At 40.0% G+C, this 25,307-nt stretch overlaps 1 protein-coding gene across 5 annotated transcripts in view; it reads left to right on the forward strand.

Moving 5' to 3' along the window:
• The window catches only part of BMPER (BMP binding endothelial regulator), a 150,426-nt gene that overhangs the window by 100,684 nt on the left and 24,435 nt on the right, over positions 1-25,307 (forward strand). For all 5 annotated transcript variants that reach the window (XM_072925835.1, XM_030266978.4, XM_030266976.4 and 2 more), the window contains one exon: positions 3,455-3,791. In XM_072925835.1, coding sequence (XP_072781936.1) covers positions 3,455-3,791 — 337 coding nt within the window. The remainder of the gene's footprint in view (positions 1-3,454; positions 3,792-25,307) is intronic.

The following is a 25,307-nucleotide window of genomic DNA, read 5'->3' on the forward strand; positions in this document are numbered from 1 at the left end:
ACTGCACTTTTTCTGCACTACTTTGGCGTTAAATCTTTAGGGAAGAGTTGTTTGCCAGTTCCTGAGGATGCCTTTAAATCTCAAGGATGCCATGGAAAATCATGCAGAACAATTGATGAGAGGTCCTATAATGGGGAACCCAGAGTGTGATATACATAAATCCAGAAGGATTTTTTTTTAAATGGAGTAGAGTAGACAATGTGCCAAGTTAGGAAATCAAGTAATAAGTTGGTTAAGCATCCTTCAAAAAGAGGAGTAATTGGAAAAAATGAAAAAGTAACTCAGAATATTCCTTTTCTGCACATCCCCAGATGGGACAGATGTTGCATCCTTTGGCTTCTCATCTCTTGGTTTCTGATTCTTGTCCAAGTGAATGGGAAACTCATTCATTTTGGGCGGGGGGAAGAAAGGGTGGGGGTATAGGCACCAAGACAATCTTCCAAACAGTTTCTGCTGCCAATGAGACCATTTCAAACACTGCTCTGTAGCATAATCCCATCTGTCACAGCTCTTACTGGCTTACAGAAACTAACTGGACTTTCTGCTTGTGAACAAACAAAAAGCACACACTGCACAGTGTGATCAGGCTCCAACAAAATTATCATGCATGTAGGAGTAAATAACTTGTTACTCCAAAAAAGAATAAGCTGTGTTATGGACAGAAACCTTTAGGCTCTTCATCAAAGCCAAAATTACCCTTCCATCTCAGCAATTACAGCAAAAAAAAGTGTAATTAAGCCATACCAGCTAGAGGAAAGTACGTCCATGTGGCAGTTACACAGTGAGTCTCTTAAATGAAATCCAGTAATCAAGGCAGGAATCTCTAGATTTTAAAATGAGCATTTTTATATGCTGAGAAAAAAAAGGCATAATTTTGTGTTATTCTCCTTCTGCATACCTGCATTCCTTCTGCAGGTCTACAAAAGCAACATGTAACAAGTAAATTAACTCAGAGGGAAGAGGACATAAATGTTCAGAAAAATCTTTAAGTTAACCTTTCATAAATAATGTATGTTCACTGAAGGTCAGTAAGTTTTGTCTTAAGGGAAAAAACTAGTCTTAAAAGGAAACTTGAGGTAGAATCCTTAGCCAGTCTTTTCTGACTTTGTTTAAAGTAGGGAGCTTCTGAGGGAGCTTCTCTGGGGGAAAAACTTGTACACAGCCTTAAAAACTATATTTATTTTCTGAAAAGAACTCTCTGCAAATTTGGATCTTGATGCTTTAAACTCTGAGAAAGTTTATATGATTCTCAAGTCTGAAGAAATCTTGGTTTATAAGTTAATGGCAAGTATTTTCTAAGTGCCAGCACAGCAGTATTAATCTTGTGTCTGCAAATCAAGCTGTGTTTTGTTTTGTTCAGTGTTGTCAGAAGCAAAGACAGCTGGATTTTGAATTTGTCCAGCAATGATAATGTATGAAGCAGCTTAAAAGGCAGCTATCCCCCTTGCCACTGTGCTGGCCTCATTAACAGTTGTAGTCTTGCACAATTTTTCAGTTGTCTGGGTGTAAAGTGCCTTTGGAGGAGGAGACAGTGGCCCCATCCATGCTGGGTTTATGAGGTAATTTGAAACTGATTTCAGGCATAGTTAGCTCAGGATGTATTTGTGCTATGATTGCTAAGCTATGGTGGTAAGAAAACAGTGTAAGACTGCAGTGACAAGTAATGCAGAATTACCTTCACAGCCTTGAGTAAATCATTCCCAAAACTTCTGGAGACATGGTGTAACCTACACAAGCTCTAGGGCAGGATGTTAAGATGGACGCACCCTCCTATAGCCATAATTTCCTCTTGAACCTCACCCTGTTCCTCTGCAGCACGGGTAGGAATTGTCATAGGAGACAATGGCATGTGTTGCTGAAGGAAGGGTTCCAGCTTTGAACTGAGTCACTGGTATGTTAATTACTTGCATGAGGATAGGGCAGGATTTGGATCACACAGTGACAAGCACTGATTTACAAGGGGAAAGGGTGGTACTAAGCCAGCCCACACAGTGAATGAAGAAAGCTGGAGTGAAGCCCTGGTCCTGCACCACAGAGTGATGCTCTTTGGTATTCTTGGCTAAGCAGGGAGAACAGGGTAAAATCTGGATTATCCTGTTGAAAAGCAGGATCCTGTGCTTATCCTTAACTAATGGCTGCTCACAGGTATTTTATGAGAACAAGTTAATATCAGCAAAATTATTTTGATTTTCAGATGCAGGGTTCCTGTGTGACATAGAACCATTCAGGAGAAAATGGAAGTAATTACAAGAAAAGCCATTTTTGGGTAGAAGTTAAGCAGCAATATTTCTTGGTTGTTTTTATCCCAAATGATATCAAAATGGTTTTCCCTTACGAGCTACCTATTTACTCCTCAAAGAATGGAATCTAATTTACAGTTGCTCAGGTACAAACTAGAAGTTTAGTCTCCACCCGATCTCTGGCCCCTCTAAAGTATCTCTGGGAACACAAAGACATTCAGAAAGTAGTTCTGCATTAGACAATCCTGTTGTGGTCCAGAAAATCCTGTTGTGATCCAGAGCTGCCTGTTTTACTCCCTCAAAGGGCCCAGACAGCTGACTTAAGCTAGATACCTAGTTTTTAGATGAGTAGAGACAGATAAAATGCATGTCGCTCACAAAAAGTAACTTTTATTTTGACATTCCAGAAGTGCCAAACCTTCCTGTAAAGCAAATTGTATGAGAGGGCTTACATCCCAGCCACTAGATGAATGTTAGATGTTTACCATAATTTCTCAGGGTTGCTAACTTATGTGGATGAAAAGTTGGTAATTAATGCCTTTTGAATGAACAGTTTGAATCCAATTCAGAATGCTTTCTTACAACAGTTTTGCCCAACTGATATATCTTTGTTGTAGTCTTTTTAACTGTTTTTACTCTTACAAAATAAAGTAACTTGTATTGGAACAGTTGAATTCACCCCAATGAGAGATTAGTGTCAGCTTTGTAGGCAAGAGTAAGATGTTTCCCATAAGGTCCCGGCTGGAGTCTCACAGGTCATGGGCATCTTTGTACTACCACTACCTGCGCAATGGGTAATAATGGTTGAAATTCTGGACCCCCTGCAAAGTCACCTAGAAATTTACCATAGCAAATTCAATTCGCAGAATTTTGCAAGAGCCCTCCTTTGATATTGATATTCTGTCTTGGCTCCATATTGTTTAGGATAACCCCATTCATTAGCAAGAGAGAACAAAAATAAGAGGAGATAGGCATGAATGTATTGTAATTGGCTGCAATTTAAGAAACACTGCACTTGCCAGAGGCACTTACTGGGAATTATATAGAAATCTAACAGCATTGTAAGAACTAAGCCAATAGCTTTGTTCTGGTTCCCATTAACAGTGTTTCACAAACATAAGGTGCAGTTTGCTGTCCTCAATTTCTTCTCTCTCTCTCTCTCTCTTTTTTTTTTTTTTTTTTTTTGTGCACTATTGTCTTATCTTTTTTATCAGGCTTGGAAATCTCATGGGATGGAGACAGTTTTGTGGAAGTTATGGCTGCACCTCATCTGAAAGGCAAACTCTGTGGTCTGTGTGGCAATTACAATGGGCACAAACGGGATGACCTGATTGGGGGGGATGGGAATTTTAAGTTTGATGTGGACGACTTTGCTGAATCCTGGCGTGTGGAGTCCAATGAATTCTGCAGCCGCCCGCAGAGGAAACCTATACCGGTGCTCTGTCACGGGACAGTCAGGGTGAAACTCCGAGCTCATCGGGAATGCCAGAAACTCAAAGCATGGGAGTTCCAGAGCTGTCATTCAACAGTGGATTATACCACCTTTTACAGGTAAGTGTGGCTTGCTGTGGAGGGCAATACTAAGTTACTGGGTGAGGAAAAAAACCACATAGCAGGGCTGTCGGAATCTGTGGGTATTGGTGATTCTGAGATTGTAGAAAGTCTTTGTCTTTTTGCCCCGTTGCTAAAGAAGAAGCTATAGTTTGTCTGTGCTGTTTTTAAGGTTGTTTATTTTTGCTTATTTATAACAAGTTCTGCTGCCTTGCTGCAGGTTTGTCTTGCAGGGCAGTGTGTGGGGCTCTGGCCCTCAGTGGGATGGTACAAACATTATATACTAGAAACTACGTGTACTATATTTACAATAATGTGCTAATATCTATTATCTACGTTGAACAGTGTGTCTTTAGCTTAAACCAATAGAAAAATGCCAACATCACTAAGAACATGGAGGTAAGGAAGAAGAAGGAGGAAGAACAGGATTAGGCCTACTTTCTTCCATTTTAGACCTCTTGACCCCCCTGTACAAAGTAACACCCCTTTGTATAGGTATTAAAACCCCCCTGTACAATATTAAAAAATTTTACCCTCTAATTTGTGACTACTTTTACTATATTATCTAACCCTCTGTGACTGCTTGTTCTACTCTTAAAGTTGGTAATTCATTCTATGGTTCAAATTTAAGATCACAGCTGTTTTCAGCTGCTTGCTAGGGTCTAAAATGCTTTTGACCAAGGCCTGGAACCTCTGAAAATGTCTGAGGGACATTTTGAGTTCCAACACAGGGCCAGTTTCAGTACCACTTGAACACATGTTGAAATATGTTTGTAAGATTTAATATACAGCCTCATATTATGGGAGGTATTCTGAATCCAGAATCAGTCCTGAGAAAATAGACCTGAGCAGCCAACAGTGAGAAAGGCAGGCAGGCTTGTGATAACCTAGAGAAAAAGTACTTTTGGAGACTGAAGAAAGACAGGGAAGAGACTTAAAAACATTTTTGCAAACTCCCTCTGATTTCAAACTCAGTTGTAAAGTTGAGGCTGACTTCAATTGCTATTGCTTGTGGTCCACAGAAGTGTATCTTTCCCAGAAACATTTTGAAAATTACTTTATTAAAGCAAAAAAGTTAAATATGTCTAATGCCTCTTGGATGATGTGGTTTGTGGATTGAGAGTTTGAAAGGGACAAGTTAACAAAAAATTCCATGCATGGCCTGTCCTACCCTGTGAGAAAAGAAAGACAGATGATCTAGAATTCTTGTCTGAGTGCATTATTTAAGATTTCTTTTATCTTTAAAATGGTTAAAGTCTAAGCCACCAAGACATATTTTCTGTTCTTTAATTGGAATGAGTTTATTTGTCCCTCACTCAGTAAATACAATTGTCTGTTCTTTTGAGTGCCTGACATAAAAGGTAAGAGCTAGCTGAGTCACAGTTGTATGGTTGTGCCTGATCTCTGTGCTTCCAGCTTTCCCCACTTGGTCACATTCATTATTTGATTTAATAGGAAAAGCTTTCTAGAATGCCTCTATTTCCCTTATGAATTGACTTTCCTCTTTTTTTTTTATAATGAGACAGAAAAACATTTATCTAATCCAGCAGAATACACCTGAGACTGGGAAATGCTAGAAGACATACAGCTTGGCTTGTAGTCTGTGTGCCTCTGCACTTGTTTTGCTATGGTGTATCCCTGTGCTAGGAGCCTGGCAAAAAGTAAAGATGTGTGCAGGTTATAATACTTTATCTTTTCCAATGGCTGAAGGCACAACAGAGAGCACTAGAGAAGCTAACACACACACAGGGTCTGTTGAATGTGTTTCAGCAACATTCCCGTCTCACTTCCATCGTCTTTTAAAGGTAAGTGGTGACAATGCAAATGGAAAACAGGCACAGAGAGATTTGTTTAATTTTGCAGCGGATTTTTTGTTCCTTTTTTAAAGTAGCCCATGATTAATTTAGTGCAATACACTTCCTGACAGCACAGAAGAAAGTGATTTATATTTTGGCTACAACAGTCAAAAAAATTCTACATGCTTGCACTTAAGAATTACCATAGAACTTTTCTGTTCCTTTAAAATTATATGTAATGTTTGTCCTCGAAAGGCACTGGAATCAAGCAAGTATTTAATTAGATTGTGCCCTTTTGTAGAAAAGTGTATTTTCCCCCTCAGGAAACGTTATGTTGAAATGACTATCATATTGAAATGACCATGAGTCAGAAGTAGCTGTTGCTTCCATTTCAGTGTTGCTAGCTGTTAAAATGATCAGCTTCCAACACAGGGATGACGATAAACTATAATTTATAGCTAAATAATTGTATGTAATAGAATTCTGCTTCTTGTTAGAAACTGATAATGTTGTAGCAAGGAATTTTGACAATGACCATGGTCATTTTTCATACCAGGAAGTGTCCACAAGGAAGTAATGATTATGGGACACATATTTAAGAAAGATTTGCATTTTTCCATTCAAAAAACTCATTACTGGTGATGTGCTTTTGCAGGAGATTTAGATTTTCATTGAAAGAAATTAAAATTAAGACAGCTTTTAACTGAGGGTTTTTTGGAAAGGCATATTTAGTCAATGTTCTCTAATTTCAGGGTAAGTTTAGCTAAAATTTTACAAATTCTACTTTTTTAACTCTGAGCAGGCTCCTAGCAGCAAGAAAGGGGAGGAGGCACAATGATGGGGTCAGTTTCTTTTTTTTTTTTCTCCCAATGTACTCATTGAATTGAATAGCTTCTCAGTTTTTACCCTCCAACATTACATATTATGGAATTTTTCCTTTTGAAATACTAAATTTTCAAGAGCTAACCTTTCTTGATCATTCTTGCCTATATTATTGACATTGCTTCATTTTCATTTTGCTGCTTGGGTTGTGAGCTGCTGCTAATAAAAATTCTCAGAAACAGAAATAAACTCAGCAGGAGCATTAGGAAATAGGGTGAGTTTTATCCAAATACCAAAAAAGGCAGTGAACAGTGCAAACTTTTGTTTGACATTGTGTTACTGAGAAGATTTGTGTGAAGATATCTCAAATTCATTTTAAGTCACATTCTTTTTACAGCTGTAGTTTCTCCTTTTGTTAGCCATCCAAAAAACTTAGAGTGTGATTGTCATGATTGTTAAGTGAAAAGGATATAGTTCATGTTTTAGAGAGTAGAGATCTAGCTGCATGTTGACTCCTGTGCTTGACTTTGAGAGATCTGTGACACCTTAGGTTTTGCCCCTTACCCTTATAACCCCTTTTTTGTGATGTTATGACTTTGGTGACTTGTGTTTCCTGGCAAGGCATATGGCATAAGAAAGTACAATGTAAGTGTATGAGAAAGGATTCTGAAATAGTCCTGACTGCAGACTAACAAAATTTTACACCACTTTTTAAGTTCTTTGTTTTGTAACTAAACACATTTTATGGTTTGTTTTTTGTTTTTTTTTTTAATTGTGGTTTGCTTTGTTTAGTTTAAGGCTGGTATTTTTTTGTTTATTTTTAATGCATTTCTAGTTGTTCAGTACTCATGCGTAATACTCTAAAAATAATCCTTAGGGTTCAACTTTTTGGAGGCAAGTTCATTAAGCAGGGAAACTATTTTGAACTATTTTCTAGGATATTTTGGTAAATCCTGTGTGAAGAAGAGATTAGCAGTTAGTGTCATCCCCATTGCTATGTGTCTATTTTAGTATTTCATTATGGCTAACCATCCTAGAATGGTCCTTGAAAAAAAAAAAAAAAAGGTAAAAGAAAGTTACCAAGGTTGCTCAATATCAAGTTGTAGGCAAGATATTTAAACCATGTATGCAATAAAGCTGTCAATCAAACTCCTGAAACTGCTCTTGAGTGTAAGCAGAACTAAAAATAGCTAATACTATATCAATATCTTGTGCTGTTGTTAACAGAAAAAGCTCTATCACATTATTGGGAAATATTATGGTGCCATTTAAGCTCATGGATGAGGATTTGGGGATTTTGGGGAGCTTGAAAGAGGAGAAGAGGACTTTGTATTCTCACCAAACCCTACTCCGTGGCTAATCTCATTGTGCATCTTTGAGCTGTGCTGTAGCAGGAGCCTCCAGGTGACTCCAGGCAGTGAGCAATGTGATCATGCAGGGCAGGTCACCAGTGTGACCCCATGCCTGCTTTGCTTGGTCATGACTGGCACCTCTCAGGAGCCTCCTTGAGAGGATCAGGCAGCCCCTACCACGCATCTAGGGACTGCAGTGAGAGAGTCACAGCAATGCTGCTTTATGCAGGGAGAAATGTGGCTGCAGGAGACACTGTAGAGGAAGATACGGGATTCATACTCCCTGAACACCTGCCTTCATTAGCATCCGTGGGTTTCTTGTAGCTTGTTGGGCTCTTTTTTTTTTTTTAAAGCAGTTGCATCAACGGATTTGGAACACCACATCAACATTATATCAGTATATCACCCATCTCTAATACACCTACACAGCAGCTGAGCTGATAAATGACTAGTTAGACAGTACTTGAGTCTCTCACTATTGCTACAACTTTCAAAAAAATTCAGTATCTTGGTTTTGCTGTGCAGTAGATTTTTTTATTTCACATTAGAAAATTTTTGTCCCTAATTCTTAAGAGAAGTCTTTTTATGATTATTACTCTCCCTACCATTAATATATATTTTTGCTATTATTATTATATTTCAGCAGGCAATAGCACTCTGAATAATTAATTACTCTTCTTCTCTTTTGTAATTGCCCTGGGATGTGTTTTTCTCTTAAACACTTTAATCATCAGTAGTTTAGGGCAACCAATAATTAACATCCTAATAGCATCATTTATTTGAATCTGTTAATCACATGCATTCAATAATTGCAAATCTACTTTATTGCAATTCTGGATTTAAATGTTCCTTGTGATGTGGTGACATTACTTCATCTATAGTTCTGGGTTAATCAGTTAATGAGTTTCTGTCTCAGTTTACCTATTTACTTTATGCAGTTAACTGCTGCAGTCTTGCAGTTTTTCTAAAAATTTTCACTTAACTAGAGAAAATATTACTGCTTGGAGTTGAGGCATAATTTGCAACGTTGTGTAGCCTGTTAGATTTCTGTTATTAAGAATGGCAGTGATGCCATAAAACGGCTGCAGAGAACATGTGAGCATTGCAAAGATATTTACAAACTGTTTGAAACATGAGGACCAAAGGTTTGTGGCTTTGAAGCAAAAGGTTTGAAGGTCTTTTTCCCTGTTAATAAAGATGTCCTACAGCTGTAAAATTCATGTGGTTATGCCCCTATGTTCACTCAGCAGGATGGTGCAAAAGAAATGTACGCTGAAGAACGATTTAAGAAAATCCTGTTTCAAGTGTTTAAGGGGTGGATGGAACAGATATCTCTGGAATCCTCAGTTTACTGCCAAGGTACAAATTGCAAAATTCTCCCCACAAGGTTTTCAGGTTCTGGCTATGAATTAGGGCACAGGAGTTGCTCCGCCTGAGGCCAGGCTGCTCCAGGGCTCGTCTGTGGTGTAAGTGCAGGGCAGCTGTAGCTCTTAGTGCTCACCAGGGTGACTCCTGTCCTGGCTCCTGCTCCTGAACCAGCCTCCATATGTGTCTTTCCACCCCACCCAAGGGCAGAGCTGGCCTGTGTCACCCTTCAAGACAAAGCCAGTGGTGTTGGCTCAAGAAAGTCAAGAAAGGGGATGATGGCATGAAACTGTGACTGGTCCCGTTACAGACCTGGCACAGAGCAGGTGTTGGCTCTTGCTTACACTGGGCCTTGTGCTGAGGAATGGATGTTTCTGTGCCTGTCAGACTATCTGTCTGAAGCTGGCCCTGAGTCTGGGTACTAGCAGCAGTGTAACCACAATAGAGAGAAGCTCAGGATGAAACAATTTATTCAGCTTCTTGGGCAAATTGTCATGGAACAGCTGCATGGCCCAGGGAACTTCTGGTTATAAAGGAATTTAAACATATTTGAAACAATTATTGTTTCTTTTTTTTGTTTTTAAGCAAATCTGCACGAGGATGTGAGTTTTCTATGAATCACAGAATCAGAAAATGGGTAAGGTTGGAACCTTACCCATGGGTTGGATGACCATGGGTAAGGGTTCCAACCTTACCCATCGATGACCCCTGGGACAAGAGTGGGGTCATCTGGTCCAACTTCCCTGCTCAAGAAGGATAATCCTAGTGTACATGGCACAGAATTGTGTCCAGAGTGTTCTTGAATATGTCCAGTGAGGCAGACTCTGCAACCTCTCTGGTCAGTCTGTTCCAGTGCTCAGTCACCTGCACAGCAAAGAAGTTCTTCCTCATGTTCAGGTGGAACTTCCTGTCCATCAGTTTCTGTCCACTGCCTCTTTTCCTATTGACTTGTACCACCAAGAAGAGCCTGGAAACTCTTGGCACCCTACTTTTAGATATTTATACACATTAGTGAGGGTCCCTTTCAGTTGTCTTGAGGCTGAACAGGCCCAAATCCCTCACAAGAAAGACACTCCAGTTCCCCAGTCCTTGTGGCCCACCCTGGACCTGCTCCAGGAGCTCCTTGTATCCAGGAGCCCAGAGCTGGACACAGCACTCCAGATGTGGCCTCACCAGGGCTGAGTAGAAGGCAGGATCACCTTCCTCGACCTGCTGGCAATGTTGTCCCTGATGCACCTCAGGACACCACTGGCCTTCTGGGCCACAGGGGCACACTGACATGTCCTTCTTTCTGAGCTGCTTCCCAGCACTTTGGCCCCCAGCCTGTGCTGGTGCGTGGGGTTATTTCTCTCCAGGTGCCGGACCCTGCTTTTGCCTTTGTTGAACTTGAGACACTTCCTCTCTGCTCATCTCTCCAACCTGTTGAAGTCCTTTTGAAGGGCTGCACAGCAATCTGGTAGTAGATGTATAGGCACTGGGAGAACCAGTGTGTCCCCAACCCTTGCAAGAGCTCTGGTGCTTGGGAACCAGTTATTCACACCTATCTGTCTGGGCTGCCTACTAACTTTCCTTTATACCCCTATATGAATTGACATTATTCCCCAAACATCTCAATGTCAATCTGTGCATTTTGTGAAAGGCTGTGATGAACTGCTTCAAACACAGGTAAGGGGCACCACGACGTAGACTGTTGGTGGCTGACAGTGCTAACAATGAGAGAATATGGGCTTTGTGGTGTTTGATGCATTTTGGGATTTCTAGGAGAAACCATCAAATTGTCCTGCCTATACACTAATGGTAAAGAGTACTGCAAAACTACTGCATATATGTAAGATCACCACTGTTTTAAGACCCTTCCTTGAAGTATTTTTCATCTCATATAGCCAAGAGGGAAAGTTGCCAGAAAAATACTGTTTAGATGTAAAGATTAGAAGTTTGGATTTGGACAAATGGGTTGAGTGGTCAGAAAAGAAAAATCTAAAACCAAGCTGAGCTCAATTATCTGCAGATCATGATTCCTCTTCATCTCTCCCCACACCCCTGACCCTGGTGGGGTATTTTTCATGTAACCAAGTCCCATCCACTTGTGTCTGTTTAGAAAAGTACCTCAGGAATTTGGGCTAGAAAAAATTCTTCTCTTTGTATCAGTGGTTATTACAGCTGTAAAACATCGAAGCAGTGCCAGAGAATTCACAGATGTCTTCTTTCCTGTTGAGGTATTGGGATTCAGGGTGGGGGGGAAGGAATTAGGGTGGAGAGGGCTCCAAAATCTGACAAAACAGTGGTGTTGGATAGACACTATTCACCTGGGACTGTCCATAGCTTGATTTCAGCCTTCAGCTTTCAGCTTTCCCCTTGTACTTCCCTATATGGAAAGTTAATTTATTTTTTTTTTTTTAACAAGGAGAGATCTGTTATAGGAAAACCAGATGAAGCAGCATACTACTATGTGATTAAACCCCTGCAAATTTATTTTCCTTCAAAGATGGCATGTCTGGAATGTATTTGTTTTGCTTACTTAATTACATGATCACAACCCTACCTGTCCTTTTACACTGAATGAAATGTTATTTCCTACTTCTTATAAGTGCATTATGAGGCTTCATTTCTCACTTCTCCAGGAAAGAACTTAATTTTTCATTATCATGAATGGAGGTATATAGAGACTTATGACAAAAACCCGCTTCTGCCTAGTAAAACTTCATTTCTTTCTGGTTTATTATCTGGCTTAATGAAATTCAAATCATGTGTTTCTTAACCGATTGCTGTCTTCCTCATTGTCCATTGTCTGACAGATGTGAGACTCTGCATGTGAAACTGTGAGGTCAGTTTGACTGAGACACAAATGGTCCTGAAGGATGGTAAACACTATGGAGTAGGGAGGAGGCAGGGAGACATCTAACAGAAAAGCAGGATATGACCAATGTCCTTATCATTTGTCAATATGGACTCATTCTTAGAGCTTGTTGTTCCTGTGTTGTTCCTGAATTTTTTTTTCTTTTTTTTTCTTTTTTTTTTCTTTTTTTTTTTTTTTGTTTGCGCTACAGTGCCTTAATGTCATGAGGTAAAATTCTGATTCATTGAAGTCAATGGGAATTTTGCTGTATTTGGGTGACAGGTTGACATCATTATGAATTTTCCTGTCCCAGGCAGCTGTAATGCAGAAATCTTTGCATCAGTTAGTAATCCTTGTTTTGTCTTCCCACCATTTTCTGTACCACAGATAATTTCAGAAAGCTTCAGCTAGTTGTTTCATTAGCATTCTTTACTGGGGTAGACAAAAGAAAACACATTCAAATCTGGACACCCATATCCTGTTTGCTGGTCTCTTTTTTCCTAGGGGAAAACTAAAGCGTGACTCTCCAAGGCAAAAAAACCCCTAATTTGTCTGGACACACGCAACTGAGAGATTTGTTCTGTGCTTTGCTGACTAGAATTCACTTGTGTTCTTTTTTCTTTTCTATAAGGAACTTGTAGAAAACACCTGCAATGATATGTCTGCTGTCCCTCACATTTTCCAAAGCTTCTTTGATAGGCTTTAAAACATGCTCTAGGAATAATTTCTTTAATCTAGAGTTCACCATCATAAATATTACAGCTACAGTATTCAAATGCCACCACATCACAGTGAGCATGAACATGCTGTAGGACTGCCATGCTGAAATACAAGCACATCCTTGTTGCATACACTAATAAATAGTTTTTGAAAAAGCCCTTTCCCATTCTGGAAAGCACCACAGATGTTTCAGTATTATAATAAAATGCATGAAGTTTAAAAAGAGGAGAGAAGGTGTGGAGAGGAACTGGTAGAAAAGCAGAGTGATATCCTCCCTCGCAAAAATATTTTAAAAAGATGCTGCCTGCCAGTTGGTACAACTTACCCCATTGCCAAAGAAAAAATACCTGCTACTCTGCTTTATTTCTTTTTAGCTGCAAAAATAAATCCTATTTTTGGAGAGATGCTATTTGGAAAAGTTTTAAGCATTATCAGAGGAAACCACCATGTCTCTGTCGGGTACCACCGATTTTTAACTACAGCTGCTACAAAAGCCAAGATCTCTGTTTGATTTCATTTTAATTAACCTCTACAACAGGTTCTCAGCAGGGTTTTATTTGGAAATTTGTTTTAATTTAATTTTAGCTTTTTATGTTTTAAGCTTTATTGCAGTATTGACTTTAAATAAAATGCAGAGATGCTTAACTGATGGCAATATGTCTATTTCTGTACATAAATAATTCAAGAAACCAGCCCATCAGATCTCATATTCTGCCTAAGGAGGGCTCAGTAAGTGTTGCAAGGAAGAGGAAACCCACCCATATGGTAGCTGGCCAACTGTGCCATGTCATATATGGGGGAGAAATCTTTTCAGGCCCCTGAGATGATCAGTTTACATCTCCATGACATGACATTTTAATTGCCTTTCCTTTAGCATGCATAACTGCAAAGCTACTATATTTCAGTTCCTATCTTAACCCACCTGCAACATATCCTCCCTAATTAGACACACAGCAAAGACGAGCAAGGGTGTTTATAAGCAGACAAATGAGATGAATTTGTGGGAAATGTTTTAAAAATAAGCTTAACCTAATCCTCCTGTTATTCTTATGAGTTCACTTATGTTTCTGGCAGGATAACCAGACAAAGCAGGACGTGAGCTGTGACCACCACAAAAAAAAAAAATTCTGTAGAAAGCTTGCCTTAGGAAGGTTTTGACAGCTCCAAAGAGCTTATCAAGCTTGCTCTCACTGTGTTTTTGAGAGCTGACTTGCTGCACACGAGGGGTCCATTCTAGAGACATTTTATGGGTTAGATTTAACTGAAAGTTTTTATGTGGGTGTTTTTAATAGTTGGAGATTTTTCTTTCAGTTTTGCTGTCTTGTTTTCTCAATCTCACAGGGCATCCAAAAAATCTGAGATGTTCCCAGGCTTTGAGATCTCTGTGGACCTCTGCATTATGTCAGCTTTTAAGTAGCTGTCTGTGGTATAAAGCAGCAATCTGAGGTATAGGCAAATCTCCTTCTTTCCTGTCTGTCCCCATAAGGGCTTGCTGTACTAAGAGGTGTGTGAAGATCCCATACTCCACACTTGCTCTCTCAAGTGTACAAACTACTATTGTGTAAAGCAAATAACTTCTAATTATTCAAGCCTCATTTTTCTGTCATTCTTCACAACATGTGAAGGAATCAGCAGGACTTGTGATTTACACACTACCTCAAACAAACACAGCACAATCTATTTTAGGGTCCTTTCCTGTTGCTATTCAACTTGCAAAATGTATGCACCCTGGGCAGTGAAGCTCTGAGAGCAAGAGCAGATCAAACACCAGCTGCCAGTAGTGAGATAAGAGATAGATGCAGCCCTTGGACAACTGTGAGCACACAGGCAAGTTCTGGTGAAGACCTGGGACATACAGTTCACCCACTCTGGAACTATTGACATGCCCATTGGAAACACACATGTAGCTGTGCTCCCATAATTAAGTCTCTCTGGTGGATTCGTCAGAGCAGGCACAGACTTAGGGAGTTTGGCAGTGTCATCCTGGAGTAGGGGTAGAACTAAAATGCCACTGGATCCAGAATACATTATGACAAGTACCTTCGTCACCCAAAGGGAGCAGTAGGGTTATATTTGAACCCAGAATAGGGGTTTTAACCCAAAATAGGGATATGCATATATGAGAGCAGGTGCTGTGATTTCACCTCTTCATCATGATAGGCAGAGGATGAAAATGTTAAAGTCTCTCTCTCTGACTCCTCCACTTAAGCCAGGTAAAATTAAAATTGTTGGTGAATGTGCTGGGAATACTGAAGGGAGTTGGAGCCATATGTTTTCTTGCATTCCTGGGTACTCCTACAACTAACATTCTGTTTACATAATATTCCTGAAACATAAAAGCTAAAATACATCTAGCATGTGAAAATTAATAACAAGTAATTTCTCTTATGATAACTCCAGAGGAAGCTGTTGTAAGTGTTAAGGTATTCAGACAGCTGAACTTGTACATCAGCTCTCAAATGAGGTATGTAGTTTACAGAGAGTGAGTGCTTAAGATTATGTAGTCTATGAGTACATGAAGAGCTTGTTGAGAATGGTGGATACCATGGCAGCTAAGAAAAAGATTACAAAGTTCATTTCCTAAGTGCTCCTTCTTAGCACTTTACATTTTTAGTTCACAGTGTAAACATTTAATTCTTACTGTACCCTGGTTTGAAGTTGTTGAAATGAAGAAAGACTTCTTTGCCGTGCAGGAAGTCAAGAGCAGAGTTGAGACTAAAACGTGAAAATGCCTGGTTCCTGGCCTCAAGCTCAAGTTCTTCTGATGGGATTTAAGAGGTTTCACATGCACAAAAAGTGTATTGTCTTATTCTTGTCAAAGTAAAGTTCTCAAACTTTGCTAGTTTTTTTAAGAGAATGCTAAATCTTCTCTGCTCCTTTAAGGCCTAGGAGAGATGACAACCTCATTAATATTCCCGGCAGCAATGTGTCTTTGGCAAGTAAGAACCTTAAAATAAGTCAAAATCTAGTAGTGAATTGAGGCATGGGCTATAAAACACTTGCATTTGGAGCAGGAGGAGACAATATGCAAGAAAACCGCCACTGAATTCTGTGTTCAGATATCAAAGATTTGGCTGAGGTTTGAAAGCCCATTTTTGTTGTTCTGCTCATCAGTCTGTCTACATGGTTTTTCTCTGTTATGTTTATTTTTCATCCCATTGTTCATGAAAAAGAATTTCCATACTCCTTGGAGTATGGTAAGGTGATGACATAGATTATAGATGTCCATGGTGTCCTCAAAGGATGATGTAAACTTTCAATACTTTTAAGATTTGTTGTGGTTATAGAAAACATTTTCAAAAACATCTTATGAACTGGTTGGCATGAAGGAATACCCTTCTTGGCCTTGTGTCTGAAGGCAAAGACGATTTACTGACAGTATAGAGAAAGATCACTAATATATCACTAGAAGGGATTTAATGTTTTTTGGTAATCAGAGAAGAATTTTAACAGATACCACAAAAATGTGTCTATTTTGTCTGCCATTGAGCTTGTGATTATGATCTCAGGTTCTATATGTTAATTAGGCTGTGTTTTGTCAGCATCTGAAAAAGGTAGTTCCCACTATTTGCTTCACAATTCCTCACTTTACAGAAGGCCCAAATCTTCACTGCAACCATTAGAAGTAAAGATCTGACTTCAAAATATCCACTAGCCCAAAATCAAAATACACTACACAGGCATTTAAGCCCATTTGTAAGGGATATTTGGTTCGTATTCCAGCTCTGCTTTAACTCACCTGCTCTGATTTCCAGATCATTTTTCTCTTTGCTTAGTTTGATCTCTACAGTAATTTCAGACTGGTATCCACCCATATCCTACAGATGCGGAATGCAATTGACAGGCATCTGTGAACTGTATACTCTGCACAGATGGGTAGGATCACACCAAACATGGTGGCAGAGAATCACCAAAGGAACAACTTTCTCTGTCAGGGTGTACTCTCATGAGCCTGCGCTTTCTCCCAAAATGTCTAGACTGCTGCCTGACTTGACATAATCTATTCCATAGCCATAGTCCATATTACATGGTAGCCAGTGATGTTCCTGGCCAGGATTCCCATCTGGTTTTGGAGGCAAGGAATTCACACTGCATGGCTCTTTTTATCAGCTGCATGCAAACTGTGCACTGTAGCCCCAAGAATTTTCTTCACCTGCATCCTTTATTTCTCTTTGTCTCTCAGTGCTGTCCATATTTTTTAAAGATGATAAAGGAACACTGTTTAATTATGGAATACTACTGGGATTTTTTGTCAACTTTCTCCATCTATAGAAGTTAAAATTTTATATGGGCAGAGGATATTTTAATGTGGCACTGGAAGTAATAGCATAAAAAGATGCTATTTATTTTCTTTGCTGTCCTTGCAGCAGATGGGGGCTATGTTCAAAGTCATGCCTGGGTTTAAAATTTAAATGCTCAGAGAATTGTTGGTGAAATATGTTTTAATTCCATAACTGTGATGGGAATGATCAGCAGTGGTCTGTGCAGAATGTGTAAAAGCTTTTCCATATGACTAGGAAGTCAAGAGTTGATAAATTTCCTCAGTGTTTATAATTAAAACCCAGAAGAAGATATTAAACATTTACTGATTTCTATGTTGTGGTCAATATTAAGATTTATTGACTTGAGGACCAATATTGACTGGGTGAAAACTAGGCCTGATTTTTCTCTTAAGACCCACTAAATCTAGATGGTGACTAAAGGCAGACAGTTGCATGGTTTAGACATCTAATAGCAACTTATTTCAAGGATAAGGACTTCTTTGCCTTTCTGAAAGATTCCAAAGTTTTTTTCTAATGTTTTTACAATGCTTTAGGAAATTTGATATTGCAGTAATGCTTTTAAAAGCCTTTTATTTGTGGAAATGCCCCTTTGACATACAGTTGTTGGAGTTATGTGGAGTGCATGAAAATGCTGGATTGGCAGCCTGAGAGAGAGAGAGTTTTGTGTGCTGAGCTGGTGGAGTGTTGTGTGGATACATTATGAACAACAGCAACAGAAGTTTCTTGCAGTCTCTTACTGTTATGTTTCCAGCTCAGTGTGTGACAGTACAGCTTGCTGAAGTCCACAGAATCCTCCCCGTATCTATCCAGTCCTTGACTGTCTCTGAACTACTGCAAACAAATGATGACTTTTGTGACATGAACTGCTTTTTCCTGAGAAGCGTGAAAATGCACCTGAACTCATTCCAGGTCACTACTACTTATGCTTTTGTGTTAAAAGTTTTATAATTTAAATACATCAGATGCCTGAGAGTTTGAGCCAGGAAAGTCAGAGATCAGAGACTGATCTCATAAACCAACTTATTACGTGACTATCACTCCTACATACACAACATATGTATTTTTGACTGCTCCTAACTGTTGCCTGAATTATATGCATTGCTAAAGATCTGAACACAGAAATTAATCTCTTGCAGATGCTGACTTGTGGCTGGCAGAGTGCTTCATTTTCAGACTTAAGGTACTAATAAAATGCTTAAGTCTGCTTTCCATTCAGATGTGAGAAAGTCATCCAGATTGACATGAACAAAGTCTTTGATTCGTTTTTGTTGGTGGTGAGAGTGGACCTAGCTCATGTCTCAGGGTTCTAGACAGGATGGTATTTCATGAAGTCGCCCAATAACCCACTCAACAGTTAGATCCAGCAAAGCAGTTTATCCAGCAGCTTTTGCCACCTCCCTGCCAGGGCAGCTTGGAGCCCATCAAATTACATGTTCAGACTGAATTCAGGCTTCTTGGTGGCTCAGCAAAAGGATTTGTTATGAGCTGAGTGTGGAATGACCAAGAGTGGATTACTGTGCTTATGTGCAGTAGGAACATAAACAAATTTTTAATATTAAGTGCCAGCTGCAAGAGAACCAGCTTTATCTTAAGGTTAGTTGTATTTCTGAAAAGACAAACAGAGAGATTGGTTTTCAAGGCTTGTATGGGCTTTTTCCTCCTCTGCTGTAGTGTCCACTCTCTGCTTTGAATAGAAAAGTGACGCCTTACTTATCCTAGGAAAATGCATTATGTTCAGGTAGGTAGTGCTTCTGGCAAAAAGTTATAACTTCTTGCAGAGTTTACCAGAAGCCAGTTGCCTCAATGTTAAATTTTTTTAGTGTTCCTTTATGTATCTTGTAAATATGAATGCTGTCTTTCTGTGCAGTAATCCAAATGAAAGTGGGAAAGAATATACATTCCTTTTTTTTAGGTTGACCCTTTGTTTTCCCCTGTTGTAGTACAGGTGTGACAGTGATGGAGGAACACTTTTACAGGTCTGTGGGGCTTCTGGAAAAAAAGGTCCCTCTCAGGGCTGTTCACAAAGTGAAGCATTAGCATGACTGTAACAATAAATACCATGACAGAGAACATGGAAGGATTTATCGAAAGGTCACATTCGCCCAGAAGGTTTCTCTGCTGAAAGAAGCTTGCAGCTGTGTTAAGATTAAAGAGTGTCAGAGAACCATAATGTGTGTGATTTTTTCACTCTGAGTAAAATATGAGCTGTTTGTCTAACAGCCCCAGACGAGGGATTCTAGTGTCAGACTGCCTTGGGGATGTCATATATATTTCCAGTGGGTTTTTAGTGTTGAGGTATAATCTCCTCTTTGAAAATTTATCTGACACATCCTAAACTCCTGTGATGCCCAGGAGGAGAGCTTTGTCCCGCTATTCTGACTACTTAATGACTCAGACAAATAACAGAGGTCTAAGTTATGTCCCAGAAATGGAAGTAGTCCAAATGAATCACTCACCTTCTTACTTGAATATGCTGGTGGACCAGACTGTGATGTGATAAGCCTTTTATCTGCAGCAACAGGCAGCTGCTTGGGTGTTGTCTCATCACTGGTGGGCTTCAGTGTAAGCCCTTGTGTGAGTTTTTATGCATGCATGGAAGGACACAGTCATGTAGTTCAGTATGTGGCAACATCTCTATGGTTAATCTTGTTAACCTACTTCTTCTTTCATTGATAATATTTTAAAGTCAGGGGTGGTGTCATGAGTTTAATACTGATTTAGAAGCAAGAGTTTTGCCTTTAGCGGCATAGGGTGCACTGTAGCCCATGGTTGCATGAAGTCTCTTTGGTCTATCCTTTGCAGATTACATCAGTTTTCTCCTCCACTGCCAACAGTGAGCCTGGCTTTCTGAGCTCAGGCAGGACACCTTGAGCTTTCAGAATCATTTCAAGCAGTTGCAGTCACCAGTAGATGCTGTGGAAAAACAGTCATGGCACAGAGGAATATGGAATGTTGCTGTACTGAATGTTCCTTGGGGAAGTAATTGTGGTTATTGTTGCATGTGTGGACAGTAAACAAATTAATCTTCTGACATGTTGCAGAAAACACCAGAGAAAAACCACGAGAAAGTTTTATATAATTTTAATAGTGTATTGTAATTTCCTACCCACAAGTCATTTAATTTTTTATCAGAGGACTCAGCATTGGAAGTGCACATGGTGAATGTGAAAGAGAGATCTGCTGGTCTCTTCTTCTGGGTTTCCATTGTGAGTTCATTTTTCTGAAAACACTTCTGTGGCATTTTTTTTCCCTTGTATTTTATAGAAGCTTCAAGTGATCACCTTGTGAGAAGTGGACCCTACTAAGGACTGCACAACAGGTTATAGGCAAATATTTCAACAGCCTGGCAAGAACTCTTCAGCAACCATTTAGCAGGTTTTGTGTTTAAAAGTGGGATTAAAAGTAGCCTTGACTGACAGGTCTCAGCAGTGTAGCCATGCTGGTTGTTTGGATCATCTCTGAGCCTACTTTCTGACTCCACATGGTTCTTATGTTGGCTTGATCTAGAGTCACATAAATGATTGTGGATTGTTATAAGAGATGGGTTTCAATGTATGATAGCTTTTAAATATGGAAAGTTGCCATGAAACACAACTTGAGGAAAAACACCTGGGGATGAACTGGTGTCATGTTTCTGTTTTACTTCTGAAAAACCTAAGATTATATCCCAGTTGCACAAAATAAAATATCTTAAATTAGTTATCTTAGCTTGAGCAGAGCTCCTAGAGGACCTTAATCAAAGTAAAGCACACAGCTTTTGACAGAAAACCTAGAGCTTTTTGTTGTTTGAGGGTTTTTTTTTCACTTGTTTAATACAAACGTGATTCAATACTAGTGGAGAGCCATCACTGTAATGAAATATTTCTCTGTGTTATGCTATGAAGTAAAAAACCTGTAAGTGGCGCAGTGATGCTCTCAGCTGTAGCCTATTTAGACACAGGAAAAGACCAGAGTCCCATCATAAGGAAGTGATCCCTTTTCTTCAGGTGGCCTTGGTCTTTCATTTTAAATCTTCAAAGATTTTTAGTAAGTATAATTTTTTTTTAAACCTTCAAGAAGTAGCTGGTGTTTTGGAGGTGAGTAAATGGGAGGCATGAGGCTTGGCCTCAGCTCTGTCCTGTGTCACATGTGAACCAACCAGGGATACATCAGTCAAAGTCTCAATATCTGAGTATGCAAGATAGAGCCTTCAAAATCAGAGAGGATTGGTTGTCAGGTGCTATGGTGGAGTCTATCCATCTTTTCTAACCTTTTGGTGCAGGTGGGTTATCAGCTGTTCAGAACGTGGGCTGCCACTTAAACCACTGCCCATCAGTGCAGAGTATTGTAGATGCACTAATTGCACCAGAGGCTGAAAATATGAGCCCGAACCATCCAGGCAACAGGTACTTCAAAATTATTTTTTTTTCTCTTTTATAAACCCACTTCTTCTCTGTCTCTGGTACTCTAGCTTTATTGACGAATGCTTGCAAAAGAAAAAAAAAAAACATAATGAAGTCTCTCTTTAGAAAAAGATTTTGAAGCAGTGACCCTCTTCTGAACTTTATGTCATGGTTTCCATTTGCCGTCATGCTTGGTGCAGTTTGAAATTTCCTGGCATCTTATCCATTGGCTCAACACTGCAGTTTTCACTTTTTCTTCATTGCCCACTTAGTGGGCAGAGACCAGGAATGTGCTTCTGGAGTGGCTTGCTTTGCTGCGTTTAGGTCTCCAATGAACCAACCCAACAGCTTTGCTAATGTCAGTGGGAGTGTTGCTGAAGAGTGTGTTTCATGGAAGACAAGTTGAAGAAGCAGACTGTAAAGTTTAGTTTTGCCACCTTTTTCAGTTTGATGACTGGAGCAGAGAGGTTGGCACCAGATTTCAGAGTTGTTGTGATCTGGAGGTAGGAGGGGAGTCCAGTGCTGACGGCAGCAGCTGGCAGCTTGATATAGCAAGTGGGAGGTATTTGCCACTTAGCTGATCTCTGGTGTCTGCATTTCCTGACTTGCATGCTGTGTGATTCCTGTGATGGTTGGAAACAGCAATAAAGTGGATTTAGAATGAAAAGATTCCATTCTGCTATGTGGTCTTTTAGAGTGCCATGGGTTTTCCTATGCAAGTTTCTGGGAAAAGGGCTGCTCCAGAGGCCAGAGGTGTTTACTTCACATTGTAGGAATTTGCACTCCAACCAGAATATGAAGCTGTAGGAAGTTCCCTGTAGATAAGACCATGAGTGTGACTGCCAATGTCAAGGGGATATCTAAATGGAGAAATTTACTTTGACTGGCGCTGTGTAAATGGATATTTTTACGGTGACTGTCCCTTTGCAGGGAAGAATATGCAGAGAGCTAGGACTGCATATTGCCAGTTTCACCAGCTCCAGCATTATTCTCAGTACAAGCCTTTGGCAGGACAATTTCTGCAGGTCTCTTCCATCTTACATCAGCTGTGGGTCAGACCTTAATGGCACATTTTTGATGTGTCTCATTGCAGGTGAGATGATTTGCTTGAGGCCACCCCAGAAAAATCACATGTCTATTTAAGATTAATAAGGAAGTGTGTTTTAAGCCTATGCTAGACTGCTGTGCAACTGCATGCAGTAGATCATAGGGCCTGTGAGCTCTGCAGCATAAAACAATAGAGGTATTTTGGTTGGTAGTACAATAATATTAACAATAATTATAAACAATTATAACGGGGAAGAATTATTGCTCTTTACAAAGTTCTTCTATTTAGCCTTTAACCTGATATTTTCCTATTTTGTCTCATGAATGGAAAAACATCTCTGGGTCACTTTATTGCACAGAAAACAGGAAAAAAGAAAATAGGTGCTGGTATTGTCATCATGGTTGATGAAGTCTAGTCAATTTACAGATTTTTCACAAAGTTGCTGGGACAACTGGTGCTGTTTTATTTCAGATTATAGTATAGGATAGCACTTGCTGCTTCTGTTGTCAAGAGAAACTCTGTGTTTTGAATGTCACCCCTCATGACCCCCTTTTTGACCTGGATAGCTCCGTGCTGATTAATGAAAAATGACGCTGCCAAGACCTTGGGCCAGGGGAGTGTATCTCTGTAATATCTGGTAAATATTAGACAAGTAATACGATTACAGTGATGAGGCAAGGGCATCTTCCACTCCGTGCATATTTCCCATTGCTTTTGATAGTCAGAGGCAGCAGATTGTGTGCTATGCTTCCCCTTGCAAAGGGCTGGGATTTGGAAAGGTCAGTAAGCACATCTGCTGTGCTTCAGGCGGCATCAGAGGAAGCTCTAGGAAGCACGTGTATCCCAGAAACGTGATTTGCGTATTGCTCTGTGGTCACAGAGTGTGATCTTGCATTTTGTTCATTGTCATGAATGCACTGGAAGGAGAAATAAAAAATGAGAGAGAGGCTCTGCTACACTAAGATAGTCTGAGGCAAAGAATGGAAAGTGATGAAACACTTTGCAAGGCAGCGCAATGGGAAGATCAGAAGGTGGTGTCAGGGCCAGGTCTGCCATTCTCTCACTGCTGAAGACATGATTTGTGAGTATGTGGGATAAATCACTTTCCAAATTGTCACCATTCCTGTGCCTCCCCATAACTGGGTTTCAAGGGGGAAAGGTGCAGGTTCCTTGGTTGGGTCTGCCCACTGCCTTGAAGGTAGAAAGAACAAACTTAAGACTTGGCATCATTTCCTTCTTGTATCCCACAGATGTGAGATCTGACTGTCAATGCACATAATTTAGCAACTGCCTCTGGTTTGAATTGAGCCTGGGGCTAAAAGCTGTTTGCATTCAGTGAGCAGTATGCAAGTTGCATCAAATTAAAGGGTGACTTCCCTCTGTTATTGGACATTTATATAAATAATTGGCAGCAAAACACTATCCTCAGAAGAAGCTATGTAAAGGTGCTGGAGTCTTTCCCCACATGTTCATCTGGAGAATTTTTAATTGTGAAAATACATCGCTTCCCTTCATTTCTTTTAAATAGGAGATTTTAATGCTAGGGCTCTTCTTTTGCCTGTGTTTTGTAAGTGCAAAATTTAGGATTTTTCACAAGTTAAAAAGTACACAAGATGCACAAGCTTAGCAGGAAACAGATAGGGGAAAATGGCATTTCAAGCTAGTCTGACTTTAAAAATATTTACTGTAATAGCACATGAATGAAGGTTTGAGCCTCTAGATTGCCCATTTACTTGTGTGTAAAATGAAATATAGAAACAGAACATGGAACAATGGAATGCTTCTGAGGCTTTATCTGTTGATCTCAAGCATTCAAGGGCTGCTTGCTATCACTGCAGCTTCTGTCTGGCATAAAATCCACCAAATGGTACAATGGCTATTACCCTCATGGAGTTCATGGTGCAAAACCACAGCGATGTGTTGTGTGACCAGCTCCCTCCCCACCTTGCAATTTGCAGTCTTTGGAGCATGTTAGCAATGTATTTCAAATTTCCTCAGCTTTTGGATTCTATCTGAATGTAAAGAGATTCTGTTTGAATGTAAAGAGAAGAGCATTTTCTGAGAAGAGGAGGAGCAGCTGAGGCAGAGAGTGGATTGGAGGACTCCTTTCTCTGGCATCACCATGAAAGCAGTTGAGTCAAGGCCTGAGATTATCTGAGTTAACTATCAGGCTACCACAGCTCCCTGGTTAGTGTCCCAAACTGACTGGCTGCCTAGCTGGAAGATACTTCAACCCTGGCTCTTTGGTGCTGCTTTGCCAAGCTGCTCCACAACTGGGCAGCAAGGGGCTGAAGCCAGCCACGTGGTCCTGGGCTCCAGTGTCCCCACCCAGAGGTTCGACCTTGCTGCCTTTCACAGCTCTTCTTTTTCCTCTTGCTACCATATTTCTAAAACAACAGGGGCTCAAAGCAGGGTTGAGAAATATGTGGTTTTCATGCAATTTCTGAACATGGATGGTCCTCTGTGAAGGACCAGATGTAGAAGGGCTAGGGGAAATAGACTCATAAATTGTTGCTGCTGAGACTGTGATCACATGTGATATTATTTCATTGCTGAAAACAAATATAATGTATTGCTGCAGAGCCAGGTTTGGGGTTAGGAAAGTTGGGTAGAGATTCTTGCCTGGAGCTCTCTGTGAATCTTTGCTTCTTCCAGTGAAACTGAACTGATTTATGGTTGTTTCTGGAAACTAGAAGTGGCCCAACATGGATCCAGAGCGAGTGTTCCATTGTGCGTATGTGCAGATATGCATATGGTGGATGGAGAATGAGTTTAGTTTGTTACTAAATTGGAACAGATGTCAGATCTGGGACTGGAGATTTCAGTTCTTCTCCTTGTCTTGTGGAAACAATGCAGTCCAATCATTTCACCCGATGAGTTGGAGTTGGTGTGCAGCTTTGGTCTCAGCTTTG

The sequence above is a fragment of the Taeniopygia guttata genome, chromosome 2 (genome assembly GCF_048771995.1).
Source record: "Taeniopygia guttata chromosome 2, bTaeGut7.mat, whole genome shotgun sequence".
NCBI lineage: Eukaryota > Metazoa > Chordata > Aves > Passeriformes > Estrildidae > Taeniopygia > Taeniopygia guttata.